General features: G+C 46.1%; 1 protein-coding gene and 1 non-coding gene across 2 annotated transcripts in view; one reads left to right on the top strand and one right to left on the bottom strand.

The window, feature by feature from the left end:
- The window catches only part of LOC149352154 (bone morphogenetic protein receptor type-1B-like), a 40,918-nt gene extending 37,339 nt beyond the window's left edge, over positions 1-3,579 (bottom strand). The window contains exon 1 of the mRNA XM_089581310.1: positions 3,474-3,579. Within this exon, the coding sequence (XP_089437436.1) occupies positions 3,474-3,579 (106 nt within the window). The remainder of the gene's footprint in view (positions 1-3,473) is intronic.
- Positions 2,157-2,229, top strand: TRNAS-UGA (transfer RNA serine (anticodon UGA)). The gene has a single exon. It is a non-coding gene; the product is annotated as a tRNA-Ser (tRNA).
- Positions 3,580-15,105: the final 11,526 nt, after the last annotated feature.

Genomic DNA, 15,105 nt, shown 5'->3' with positions numbered 1-15,105 from the left:
GGCACAGCCTAGTGGCAGACCACTGTACTAGTGCCAATGGTGGTTACCTATTGTGATCTGCCTCAACTTGACACCACTGAAAAAGCATTAAAGCGGCACTGCCCCAGCTCAAAAAGATGCTTGAACACTGCATCATGGACTTAATTAGAACTTGAATTTGGACGTAAGCCACCAACCTTTTAAAAGAACATTGGTTTCTGCAGCATTCTCGACACTGGAAAAACCAAATAATCTAGGAACATTGAGGGGTGCAGCTGCTTACAGCGAAAGTGCTTTTGAAGGCTGAGCTGCAATCTAGGGCAGGAAGCAACATCTAGTTCGGACACAAGCATCAGAGATATTCATGAGAACTACACCATACCTCACCCCCAGCACTTCGTAGCTAACGTGTTAAATATATCTCTCTTCAATTTCAGATAAAAAAAAAAAAACAACTGCACCCAATTTTGTTGCCTCAAATAGGTTCCATAAAAGTCAAGAACAAATTTTATTTCTACTCGAAAAAGCACTTTCTCAAGAAAATAAAGCTTGAAAATGCAAACAACTGAAATTATCACACTGAAACTAGCAGATACCTTGGGCTTAATCTGAAGCAGTGCGGTCATCTGAAGATTTTAATCCTCCATTAACTTTTCTTGCCTGTTAACTGATATATAATTGATGCTTCTTCACTCACTACAATTCCAGCTCTTGAAGCAGGCTGGCTTTAGCATTGTAGAGAAACAAAAAATTAAAATGATGAAGCAGCGATTACGTCGCAGTTTACTTCATGCCTCACGAGACCTATACCAACCTTTGACGTCACAGACACAGCCACAGATCAGCTGTTGAAATCGAAACCGAAAAAAGGCAAGAGAAGAAATCCGATCATAAATTACTAGGTTGTCTTAGCTGAATATCCCATGGTGATCCATGTATACCAATGTCTTATGCATCATTACAAAGCAAAAAAATAACCAAAATTTGGTGTCTATACTCCTTTAAGACTGTGGTCCTATGCTGGTGGCCACCACTAGCTGTTTTTCACAATGTTAGCACGATCGCTGTGGCCCACCCACTTGCAATCGAGAAACAAGTTTTGTCTGCCAAGAAAAAGCAATGTATTTACTTTTTAATGGTTGTGTTGTTAATAACAATGCTGGTATGTGCGGTGTAAGAATACGGAGTGCCTAAAATGGTATTTCTGTTTAATTTGTCTGAATTTGTCAAGTTTAAAACAAGAAATGACTGGGGCGAAAAGAGCTGCTAGTGCAGCATTTAGAAGAAAGGCTACTCTTGTGATCTCGGGTGAGTTTTCAGCTCCAGTGGCCAGTTATTTAGAACTAGCACCCTAAAAGAAGGCTGGAAATGAGTAATAATGACGCATATTGGTTTATGGTTTACGGGGGTCTAACATCCCAAAGCGACTTGGGCTATGAGGGACGCTGTAGTGAAGGTCTCCAGAAATTTAGACCACCTGGGGCTCTTTAACGCGCACTGACATCACACAGTACAAGGGCCTCTAGAATTTCGCCTTCATCGAAATTCGACCACTGTGGCCGGGATCGAGCCCGCATATTTTGGGTCAGCAGCTGAGCGTCATAACCACTGGGCCACTGCGGCAGCTAATGACACATATTAGAGGCCCTACAGCTTCAAGTCTAAGCTAAAACCTGTTTCTCTATCGTAAGTGGGAGGGCCATAGTGATTGCACAAACATTGTGAAAAATCGCCGGTGGCCGCCGCCAGCGTGGAATCCCTTGCCTTAATTTTGCATGACTCCCCAAAATTTAGAAAAGCTTGCTTCCTGCCATGAACAACATTGAGAGAGATGTGTGTTTCCCGGCAATAGGCAATGAGACTATTGCTGAGCGATGTTACTGCAAACCAGTCACTTAGTACACACTAGTACTGTTAGCTTCCTTCATACATGTAATAACGAGCCTCTCATTCCCTTCCCTTGTCTGCTAAATAACTTAATGAGGGCCTTGGTTCTGGCAGTCTTGACGCCACAAGTAGCACAAGAGGGCTCTTCACAGCTTCTACCCTTTCCGTTCGATTAGGTTCCATGTGACATGCAGTGTTGCAGGACATACTAAGTCCACCACGATGGACGAGGGTGGTGCTGGCTACACGCAACATAAATGCCACTGAAAGCTGAAGAAAATTGGACAGCTGCCGCTGTAGCTCAGTTGGTAGAGCACCAGGCGTGAAATTTGGAGGTCATGGGTTCGGATCCCACTGGTGGCTGTTTTTTCCTCTGCTTTCCAATCATCTTTCAGCGATAAAACAATTACACTATTAATATCCCATTGATTAAACCCAAAAATTATATTTTAAAAATATTCCCCTATGCTATTTGGTTTCAGCGACCGTTAGCTTCCTTCATATATATGTCATAACGAGACCCTCATTCCCCTTCCCTCGTCTTCTCAATATTACCAGGGAAATTTTATTCCTACTTTAACCAAGGACCAGGCTACTTCAGTTTTTGCATCATAGGAGCTGACCTAAAGGGAAAACAAGAATCAACCAATCTTCACAAAAGCTCCTAAAGTTGTGCAAATTAGTAAATTTTCAAATGTTCAAATATCTCAGCACTCAATGGGGTCGACATGCACGAAAATGTTTAATACCTTCCTGGCTAGAGCTGCGGCGGCCGCTGCGTTTCACAGGCCAGCAAAAGCAGACCTCACTACGTTCAATATAGGCGCAGTTTGCAGCAACGGATGCCTTACTGCAATTGCACTGCGTCGTAACTCTATCTGTGACAATGTCAGAGATAAAGTTACCAGCACAGTTTACAGTACTGAGACAACAAGACCGCGCGCATCCAGCACCCTACTGGTCACAAGCAAGTCATACAGCTGTGCAGCAAGACGTGCCGTGAGCGCGATCACGAACGAGTTCACAGCATTTTTGTCGCTACTTGTGAAACTCGACTGAAGAAAAATAAGTAGAAGACTCAAAAACGTTTTGTCAACCTCACTTAACAACTTTGAAGCACGCTACGTGGTTCCACACCCTGTTTGATATAATTGATGAACTTCGCAATGGCGGCACACAAATTGTTTCGCACAAATCGGTGGCAGCCTTAGAGACAGTACTCTGAAGCACAACAGTTTAAGAAATGCTCCTACATTTGACAGGGCAGCTAGTGTGCCTCCGCTCTGACCAAAACGGTTTACTACACAAACAGGCACCTCCTCCTCCACCGCGCAGCTACCAGGCTAAAGTATCCACCATGTGAAATGACCTCTCTAAGATCAAGATCAAAACACCCAGGAAATGAACAGTAATGCCACATAGAAACACCCAGCCCATTTACAAAAATACAGACGTAACGCGAAGCAAACAGCGGTCAGGACAGTGAAGCACAAAAGAAAAACAAATACTGCCGCTCAAAACAGTCAAATCTTAACTTCAAAAAGCCCTGACTAGAGAGAATACAATAAATATCAAGCAGCATAATATACATGAACACCTTCACTTACCTTCTGCAACCAGCAGGGCAAGTGAAACGCAAGGTAGCAGCCACAACATAGCCTTCAATCTCGTTCTCATCTTTGGACAACAATGACGACCAACGACAGTCGCCATTTTATTTCGAGTAGCAGCAGTGATCACGTGACAGAAAGGCATGCGTAGACGTGGAGCAATACACTTACTTTATTTAGTGGCTCGGTGTAGTAGCTAGCGCCACCTATAACAGACTCCCCATCTTCACACCTCCAAGACTCCACACTGCGTTTTCGGCGGCCGTATTTCGATGGAAATGAAATAAATGAAATGCAGAAAACTAGCCGAAGCGCTGCGCGATGTCAGTGCACATTAAAGGGCCTCAGGAGATCGAAATGTATCTTAGAACCTTACAGCAACTATCCCTCTCGTCCTTCTTTCTCTCTTCCTTCTTTCATCCCGTCTTTCAACGCTCGGTTGGCGCGGTTCGGGCGTTTACCCTGAGTGAGACACTCCCTGCGCCTTTCCTTACTACTACTACTACTACTACTAATAATAATAATAATAATAATAATAATAATAATAATAATAATAATAATAATAATAATAATAATAATAATAATAATAATAATGAAAGGTTTGCCCTGGCTAGGTACGCTGGCTATGTTGAATAGATTCAACATTCTGTGCCAAAGGAGAAAGGGGCGCGCGCGGATATGGACGCTGAAAATCCTTGCGTGTTTGTTTTCGCGCTTCTTTACAACATGATTTGGTACCAGCTATGCTCTAGTTCAGTGTACATGCATTATTATCTAATGGTTAATTACAGAACATCTGAGCCCCGCCGCGGTGGCTCGGTGGTTATGGTGCTCGGCTGCTGACCCGAAAGACGCGGGTTCGATCGCGGCCGCGGCGGCCAAATTTCGGTGGAGGCGAAATTCTAGAGGCCCATATACTGTGCGATGTCAGTGCCCGTTAAAGAACACCAGGTGGTCGAAATCTCCGGAGCCCTCCACTACGGCGTCCCTCATAGCCTGAGTCGCTTTGGGACGTTAAACCCCAATAAACCAAACAGAACACCTGACCTGCAACGACGATAATATATAAATTGTATCTGCAAGCAAGAATGTTTTTATTCTTGTAAATCAATAAGGCCTCTCATCTTTATTATTATTAAAGAAAAACAGATATGTCATCCTCGGTTAACCGACCGAGGGTGACAACTTGAGCAACCATGATTCTTGATCATACGGTATGCCGTCAAACCATCGACTGCATGAAAGAGAAACCATTGTCTCTTCGGTAGTTTCTGTCTTGAAAGTGGGGATGAGCCCCTTCTTCGCGTAGTGCTTATTGCTGTCTGCTGATGGGCCACGTGCATAGTTAAACCGAAATACGGCATGTTCTCTGCAATTTACTCTCATTACTGAAGCCGGACAAATACGAAGATGGCCCCTTGCAACTATTAAGCCTCATTTATAATTGTACGTTATCAATTAGCCTGCGCTGACCAGTGACCACTGATCTTGTTCTTGGCACTCTGGGCACATCTGCCCTCGAGCCAACTGCTAAGCTTCCCATTAAATCGATACAGTAAGCTTAGAATGTGCGGGACAGCCTGCACGGGTTGGATGACGTATATACCGGGTGTTTCACCTAAGACTTTCGGCAATTTTTAAAAATAAGCTATTTGAATTAGATGCGCACTTTTTCTGGCATAGCATTGTCAGTGGTAGTACATCATAATGCAGCTAAGACGTGCTAACTAGCAGGCTTGTTAACCAATATTTAATAGTTAACTTTTAAACTATTACCGTAGGGCTCCTTAATTATTGAGAGGCATGCAGCCCATCGAAATTAATGTCCGTATCCGTTTTTAGAATTTCGAGAACGCGATTATCCTCGGCGCTGTGGCCCAACAAATTTCGCCTACATCGCGCCAAAATACATGCAGTTTGAGAAGCTTGCAGGCAAAGCAACCTCTCCAGTGAACCTAACTCGTCGAAATAGCCAAAATTTGTTGGGCCACAGCGCCGAGGATAATCGCGTTCTCGAAATTCTAAAAACGGATATGGACATTACTTACGGTGGGCTACATGCCTCTCAATAATTAAGGAGCCCTACGGTAATAGTTTAAAAGTTAACTATTAAATATTGGTTAACAAGCCTGCTAGTTAGCACGTCTTAGCTGCATTATGATGTACTACACCACTGACAATGCTATGCCAGAAAAAGCGCGCGTCTAATTCAAATAGCTTATTTTTAAAAATTGCAGAAAGCCTTAGGTGAAACACCCTGTATATACCGGGTGTCCCAGCTAAATGTAACCAAACTTTTAAAAAAGGCGAAGTGTCCTAGTCCAGTGAAACCAACTCAGGGTTGTTCATAGACGTGTGGCCTAATCTTGAGTATTTTTTTCGCTCTTCAAAGTTCATTAATTAGTTAAGTTTAAATAGTTAACTTCAGGAAGAAAGTGTCAATGCAAAAGTTTTAGATCACGTCGAAAAAACGGTAACAGTGCTGTTTCCGTCGAGTTACGTAGCTTCATTTATTGGCCTTAAAAGAAAGTTGTCACGTGACCAGCTGCTCGCTCACTTCTCTGCCCCAATGTGCACCCAAAGTCTCATCGAGGAGAGGACTTCAGAAAAAACGGATTTTATTCTTTAAGGCGCGTCTTCGGACGTTGAAGTGGCACAGTTGTCATGTGGAAGCTTTTTCTTATTGTGCGGGTTATGGTTAAAGGCCGGTAAAAAAACTACTTTACGTATAAATATTACTTTGCTGCAAATGTCTCAGTAAGCTGTTTCTCAAAGCGATCTACAGCTTTTCCATTGACACTTTGTTCCTGAAGTTAATAATTAAAAAGTTTGTTAATTAAGCTTGACTAATTAGTCAACCTTGAAGAGCGAAAAAAATACTGCAGACTAGCTCACGCGACTCTAAACAACCCTCATTTGGTTTCAGACGGCTAGACACCTCGTGTTTTTTAAAAGCTTGGTTACATTATATATATATATATATATATATATATATATATATATATATAATGTAACCAAGCTTTTAAAAAACACGAGGTGTCTAGCCGTCTGAAACCAAAAAAGCTTGGTTACATTATATATATATATATATATATATATATATATATATATATATATATATATATATATATATATATATATATATATATATATATTACGTTCAGTATTATAGCGAACTCGGGTAAACATAAGCCGCGTATTGCAGCGCGTGCCGTAAGCGGCTGCCCAGGGTCGCTTCAGTGGATGATGGCCGGAAAATGAAAATTTGACAGCTGTGCCAAAAGCGGATTGAAGCACGCGCGGTGACGTGCAGATGAATTGCTCCAGAGCGCTCTCACGAGCCGTACTGCAATGGGATCCGGCGCGTTGAATCACGCGCATGCCTGCCCCGCAACTCAACGCCGCAGTGGCGCCGTTTGCTCTGACCTCTACCTCCTACGCCGCGCTTCGGGACGTTTCGCCCTTTCCACCAAGGTGTCCATGCACGGACAACGCCGGCACGGAGCAGCGCTTGCTATAAACGGCGCGGGGATCAGTAGCGTACTCCGGCGGCGGCGAATTCACGCTGCGGATATCATAGCACACTCCGGAGTCCTGACGCGATGCCGCGGACATGTGGATCAGCTTGCTCCGAACTATTGTCCCCTGCGTCCTCTGGGACGTAGAGGACGAATATGATGCTTACAGGCGGGCGTCAGCGTGGGCACAGAGAGAGAGAGAGGTAAACACAGCAGACGCTGTCGAAAGACAGGCGTGAAAAAAGGTTTTATCTGCGGTGTTCAGTGTAGGGTAGCCGATCGTGTGTGTCTTATTGCGCGTGTGTGCGCGCATATGTCTGCAGCGAATGCCGACCTCCTCAGAAACAAGGACACGCTGGCATTTGAACTCATATCTGTGCGTGCCATAGAAGTCCTAAATTACTCACGGGTTGGTGAGCAGTCAATAGGTGAATCATGGTAGGGTCAATTGCAGTCGGCGTCCTAGCTGTATGCACCTGTGGCTGCACCGACGCCATAATAGTGGCTACCATGTATGTCCTGTCGTTCTCTCGTCGAATAATGGGTAAAATAAGCCATGTTTGAGACCAGAAGTGCCGCGAAAACCTGTCAGTTTTTTTCTTATCCCCACCTACTCCAGCCTGCATTGTGAAATATATGCTCCGCTCTCCATAATGGCGAGCGCCCGTGTCGTCAAATCCCGAAATAAATAAGGCGGTCACGAAATAGATGTATCGATAATCTTAATATAATAGGTGGCAATAAATAAGCTTATCTCTAGCGTAGAAGCAAGAATACTGTGCACACACGACGCGCCGCCCGCAGTGTGGATTGCCAGCGCACCTGCCCCGCATCTAAGCCAATGCGAACGGTGCTATGCAACTAGCCACCGTCTATCATGAGAGGTCTAACCCAATTATCAGTACACCATAAATCGAATAGTCTCTCATTAAAATTAAAGTACAGCAAATGTCGCGAGCGAAGTAGGCCAGGAGATCGCTGCCACTAGCCTTCGGTCAGCTACGTTTGCTTCACCACATGACAGCGGTGTCTTGTGGAAAATGATGCACACCTCAGACCGAAGGTTTCCCTCAACGACACCCCATGTTTCCATCGTTGCATGGTTATATAGCGCCTTCCTGTGAGTAGTGCTGCCAGCAGGTGCACGTGGCTGCGCATCCGATCCGGCTCTGTGGACGAAGAGTGATCGAAGAAGAGCCACTTGCAGAGGCGTGGCGCATCGTTCGATATATCGAATTTTATGCTCAACGGGAGTTCGATAAGCACGAACACTTTTGCATGGAATTTTCTTGAGGATGCTTTGACTGTCCGATATAAACAATAATTCGATATATCCTGGTTTGATGTATTCGGTGTGGACTATATATTCGTGTTGTCGTGGTTCGGCTGACGTCGAGTATACCGTAAGGAAGTTGTAGATGAGATAAGAGTCAAATTATTTCTAAATAATCTGTAATAGAAGTTGTTTGCAGTCAAATTATTGACACGACAGCAAACTAAGATCAGTTTTCGCGCTCTTTTCGGCATTCAGCAGCGGCTTTTCTTTGGCACTGCCATTGGGCTTTTGTCACTCATGCCACAGGCCCACTTTCCATTGTGTCGCCAGGTGAGCAGGAGGCTCCATAGACAGCGCTCCCCTGGTGTCATTTCTAAAGCCGCAGCTGTGACGTCAGAGCCGGTACTTGGCACGAGCGCGGCGCTGCAGGCTAGGAGCTCTTTTCCTAGCCCCCCCCCCCCCCCCCCCCTTCTTACAACCACACGTCGTGCCCCTACGCCAGCTTGGGTGAAGAGAACTCCCAGTCAGTATTTTAGTCCAAACCCGTCTAAGTTTCGCTGTACGTTTTGAATATTTCACCAATCTTTAGCAGCACTAATACAATCGATTACTGTGAATGCCACATGATGAACAGTAAAGAAATAAAAGGTATATGCTACTGCTGAATTATTTCTGCAGTTTCAAAATATTCCCGGCTTCTTCTCGTGGTCATACTGCACCTTATTTTATACCCTTGGCGCGGTTATTCGTGGGCTGAGAGCGTAGTTAAGATACTTTTTTGTGTGTTTGTGTGCCATGCGGTGGACGCCGCAAGATAGAGTGTTCGTACGACTGCCGTCTTCCACTTTCTATCACTTTCTGCACGCCATCTGCGTTATGACAGGACGTGGCATGCACGCGGCTACGCCAGGTGTGGCGCTAGCGAATAATCTCAAGGACAGGATATACACACGCAACACAAATACATTCTAAATAGGAAGGCGAGGCAGCTGCCGCCGTCGCTCACTTGTAGAGCATTGCACGGACACGCGGAAGTAATCGGCTCGGATCCCGCCGGCGGCAAGAGGCTGTCTTTTCGGTTACTTGCTGTAGAATTATCTCCTGTGTAAAGTGATTAAACGGCTACTTTTATACTTCAATCGACATCACAATAAAAATGCAACATTGTGTACTCTTCTCGGTGTCAGTGACTTATGGCTTCTCTTGTGTGGGTCTCACAAGCTGAGTCTCAAAATATCAAATAGTATATTTGTGGTCAAATAGCTGGGTCTTACCAGCTCCCCCCGTGGCAGCGCAGGGCAGTGGCGCACCTCTTAACCGCTGCACAACTGCGCCAGGAGTGATATGAGGACTGCCAGGGATCTACGAATGTAGAGTAGAGAATGACCAATTCCGCATCTATGGGCATTAACCCATTCACGCTATCATTTGATACCCATAAGGCGGAGCTTAAAGGCGAATTCACACTGGCGAGTCGCGGAGGCCGCGCGACAGTTTTAAATAGATTTGTTCCCCTGCTTTCCTGGTGCTTCGGAAACCGTAACTAATTGTCCGAAATCGGACGCGCGACGTTTGCGTCTCGCTAGTGTGAATCCCCCTTAATTCCGATTTCGCCTATCTTTGTCTGAAGCCCATATGACCTTGAAAAGGGAGCCTCAAAACCGAAACCGAAGTGCTGGCGCACCTAATTCGCATTGGCGGGGTTTGCGCCATTTATTCATGCGAAACTAAACGGTTGGCGTCATCGTTGTGTGTGCCTGGACATATCATGTGTTGTTGGGAAGTCTAAGTAATTCTCAAAAATAGATATTTTGAGGTAATAATGTGGCTTTTTCAGCATAGTACTATCAGTGTTGGCGGGCACCAGAAAACCGGTGATTCATCTTAAACAGTAAGCTGGTTGACTAATTTTTAATAATTAAGTTTTTAACTAGTAGAGTTAGGCGCCTAGTTGCAATTATATATTTGCAGCCGGTCGTTAGTAATAGCAATATAAGTTTTCAGAATTTCTAAAATGCGATTACCCTTGGCTTTATGGCTCGACAAAATTTGGCTTTTTTGATCACTGGAAAGGTTGATATGGCTATTACTAGCGACCGGCAACAAATCTCGAAATGCAACTGGTTGCCGAGCTGCGATAGTTAAAAAGTTAATTATCAGAAATTAGTTAACCAGATTAATACTTAAGAAAATTCACCGGCTTTGCAGTGTCCGCCAACACTGGCAATACTATGCCGCAAAAGCCATATTTCTACCCCAAAAATCCTATTTTTGAAAATTAGTCCTCTCTGAAACACCTGGTGTACTAAAGCTCGCAAAAAAAAAATGATGGTAATGAAGAGATGGAAAAGCGCAAAGAAAATGCTTTAGCGAAACATACATTACCTTGAGAAACATGCAGTTTGGGCATAATTTTACGAAACTCCACCAAGTACACCTAGTTACGAATATAACACGTGACAACTTTATTTTAGCGAAAAAATTGGCAGTGTTTAGCTCTGGTTAAACCTGGGGGATTGCGAAAGCAACGAGGAGAGAGAGAGGCGATGGAGTGCGCGCGGCAGCGGCGGCGGCGGCCCCGGCACGTTAGCTACGCGCCGCTACTGTGCATGCGCAACTGGCGAGCGCGGCGACTGAGTCCCGCGCAGCGACGACGGCGGCGCGCCAGCCACTGCTCCTCGCGCATGCGCAGTATGGCCTTTCCTCGGCTCCGCGAAATGGCTCGGCGACTCGCGTAGTGTTGCTGTCGCAACAAAATTAGTGTCATTTATTGATGGAGGCTGCTTGTATTGCATGGTCAGCAGACACGACTTGTGTGATCCACGCAGTGCACGCGATTGGACCGCGGACCTCATGCCTGACCATGAGGGGAGATCCTTGACGTATCATCCTTCGAGGTATCAGCGATCTCTGAAGGCGCGTTTTGCTTGGAGTTCAGCAGCATTAATTGCTTCGGGCTACCGCTGGTACCGGGCGCCGCGAATGCTGGGTGCCTTGAAGTAGATTCAGGAGAACAAAGAAGACAACATGCTCGCCGCCCGCAGTCTCCTCCATGGTGGCCACGAGCGCGTCGCCGCCCCGATGGGCCAGAATGTCTAGACGGTTCAGACGCTCCTCAAACTGCGTTAACAGAGGCGGCAGCCCGTCGGAGTCGGCTCCGCCCGGGATGCCCGCTAGAAGCATCATGGAATTAGGCATTATCACCTGAGGCAGCTTAGGTATCACCTTATGAACGGTTCCTGAGAACGTCAATGCGTCTACAGCCTTCCAGCGGACCCACCTGGAACGACAGGCTTGAATCAGAAATGATGTCCAGCAGCGGCTTGTCTTTGTCAAGCACCAAAAAGCACTCTTCATCAAACGATACCTTCAGCTTTTCCATGTGCAATACCTGTCACAATTGCTGATGCTGGTGCTCGCGGTGAATTCCAGGAACGCTGCCTCGCGTCAGCACCTGCCGCATCGGGTGCGTGAACATGGCCGACTTGCCGAGATCAGTCGGGGCGCGAGTGAAGAAGTTCCTGCTAGCCAGCACCTTACTGACAATATAGATATGGATGCCGATTTACTTGGCACTTCGAAGTTTTGCAGTAGCAGGTCGGACAAGTGGAAAGGTCACGAGATTGGTGTGTGCGAAAATCTGGGGTCCTAAGTCGTGCTGGACAGGGATCGCGCTTGGCAGTAATAAAGCTGCGCACGTCAACAGGCAGCGATGGCAATAGTGCCGCTGACAGAGTTGGGTATCTTGACATTTCCAAGGATGCCAGAATGCCTTAAATGGGAATAACATAATTGAGGGTTGACGCTAACAATGTTTTTTTTTGTGCAGATAGGTGAAAAAAATGTGCGTTTGGCGACCCTGCTATCTTTCCGTGTTGAGCGCCAACATGAACGGCTCTGCTGTCTTCGTCTTTATTTACTTTTACAGCGACAGCTGCTAAGTAGCCGTTTCTGGGTTGCGCATGAGTGTAGTAGTAGTAGTAGCAGTAGTAGTAGCAGCAGCAGCAGCAGTAGTAGTAGTAGTAGTAGCAGTTGTTGCAGTAGTAGTAGTAGTATAGTAGTAGTTGTAGTAGTAGTAGTATAGTAGTAGTCGGCATAACCGGTGGGTGGTTGCCACGGGGACCACCGAGAGGATGGTTACCGTGGAAGGAAGAGGGCATGACGTGAGCGGAAGAATGCGTAACTAAAGGGTTGTTACGACCGGAACCTTCCGGAAGACGGTTACCATGGAAGGAAGGAGGATAATATGGCGATAGGGAAGGAATGCGTAACCAGAGGATGGTGACCACCGTAACCACCTTTGAGATGGCCATCGTGGAAGGAGGAGGGCATGACAAGGGCGGAGGAATGCGTAACTGGAGGATGGTTACCACCGGTTACTGTGGAAAGAGGAGGGAGGTTGGCAACCGAAGGGGGATTGCCAAGGGAACCCCCCTTCGGGTGGTAGACGCTGAAGATGGAGGGTATGTCGACAGCCCAAGAAGGTGCGACCGGAGAGTGGTTGTCACAGGAACAACCGTCGCGATGGTTCCCGCGACAATCAAAACAAAAGCAATCCTCTCCCTCCCCCCACACACACACACGCACGCACACGCACGCACGCACGCACGCACGCACACACACACACACACACACACACACACACACACACACACACACACACACACACACACACACACACACACACACACACACACACACACACAGCGACACGAACCTACAAGCATGGCGAGGCAACAATATCATTTTCTTAAATCTCCAGCACCTTTGCACAAAGATTAGAAAAACGGAGGCCTCAAGCATGCAGGAAAGCAACAGCTGTGGCTACCTTTTGTAGTAGACGTCCTTCATTTTCCAGGGCAATAGACCAAAAGCAGTACCCAGGTAGCACCGAAACATTGCGATAATGTTACATTTTTGTTACGCTCAAATGTTATTTCAATGTCCTTCATGTCCCTTTTTTCTAATGTTTTTGTAATGTTACATATAAATGTTCGAATAACCTTCCCCAAACATTCATGAAACATGTAAACAACATAAATGCAACATTCTCGAAAATGGTGAAGCAGCCCCGCACAAGCATGCAGGCCTGCCAGTGGTGACGGCACACAACTTACAACACTTTGCAAGAACCAACAACAAGAGTGACACCTTCTCCACTACACTACAACACAGCAACTCGTATTCACCCACCTCTTCTCGCTACTGCGGCATGTCCCATGAGTGACAGTGGGGAATGGGTAATAACTGAAGTTTTGTGACAAAATAATGGGGCTCTTCATGTAATCTATGGCGAATACTATCTAAGAGATGTGGTTACAAGGTACTGTTAGTTGAAAAAACGTCTTTACTCTAAGAACAGTGAGAAAATGTCTGGAAATCCTTGCTCGAAATATATTTGCAATGTTGTTTTATAGTTGCGACTCTAACATTATAATACAATTTAGAAGATTATATTAAAACAACGTTTGTTTAGAATGTGAAAGTAACGTTTCCTATGCAACTTATAACGTTATATGTCAATTTTTAATGTTAATGTAAAGTAACTATGCAAGATGTAACATTACTCCAACTTACATAACATTTTTCTAACACTATTCTAATGTTCGGTGCTACCTGGGTAGTTATACGTGCACGTAGTATTACACCCCGTTTCACAACCTAAGCTCACCGCCTGAACATTCGCCAAAAGCGAGACAAGTTCTCCACAGAAAAAAGCGTTTTCTTCGGGAATCTATCCAGCTGCCATTCTTGCTTCCCTTTGTTTAGCAGAATCAGCTTGCAACGCGAAGGAGCATGAAGAGGAGGAGCAAAAACCTGGTTGTTGCTGTTTAAATCTTTTATTTCCAGTAAAAGGGAAGGGTTCGGGGTTGGGAGCCCAATTTCAGGATCCCACTGGCGTCAGCTGCTCGCTTGATCCTGCCTGTTAGCCATTTCTGGTGGGGAGGGCCTGAGTAGGGCGGACTTCCACTAAATGGGGTTGGGTCTGTAATACTGAGTGTCTCGTGGTTGTGTTGGCAGGTCCAGACCATGTGGTAGAGGTCGGACTCCTTACCGAAGTGTTGGCAAGATCTGGACTGTGTGTCCCTGTGTACTAAGCTTGCAGTTTCTTGAGGATAACAAAGCTGTCTGCGCTCTCCAAAGTGCGATTTCTTCCTCCTTCTCTAAGCTTCTGTCAGGGGCTGGATGCTGTAGTCTTTCTAGCTTGTAGTGGGACAGGTTTCTGCATAGATTGGTGGTAATGTCGTATAGCGTGGGTCCCTATATGCGCCGGAGCTCGAGGAAGGAGATCGCGAGCTAGAGGTGGAAAGATCCGTTGCCCTCGATGCCTTGGTGCGAAAGTGCCACTAATATCCGGATGGTGTCCGGAAAAGCGTTTCTGTGTATGTGCAAGCTGCAGCTGATCCTACGTAGTCTGCCTTCCTACAGGTCGCTTGCGAGTCTGAAATGATGGCAGCCTGCGGGTTGGCTTGAATAGCGAGTGTGATCGTTGCTTCTTCCACGATGAACCTGTCTTTGGTCTTTACTGACACGCAGCTGACCATGGCTCCTGTAATGTTCGCCGCTGTTACCAGCATGGTGTCGTCGACTGGGCTTTCTTCGTCAACGTAGAGAGCCTGGGATGATTTACCCCCGACTTCTTTTATCCTTCTTGCCCTGGCTCCTCTTCTGCCGGGCCGCCGCGGTGGCTCAGTGGCTATGGTGCTCGGCTGCTGGCCTGAAAGACGCGGGTTCGATCCCGGCCGCGGCGGCTGAATTTCTTTGGAGGAGAAATTCGAGGCCCGTGTACTGTGCGATGTCAGTGCACGTTAAAGAACCCCAGGTGGTCGAAATT

Source organism: Amblyomma mixtum, chromosome 3 (assembly GCF_055824585.1).
Source record: "Amblyomma mixtum isolate Tamu chromosome 3, ASM5582458v1, whole genome shotgun sequence".
Taxonomy (NCBI): Eukaryota; Metazoa; Arthropoda; class Arachnida; order Ixodida; family Ixodidae; genus Amblyomma; species Amblyomma mixtum.
Note: the sequence above shows the minus strand (reverse complement) of the source record. Positions and strands in the feature narration are given on the sequence as shown.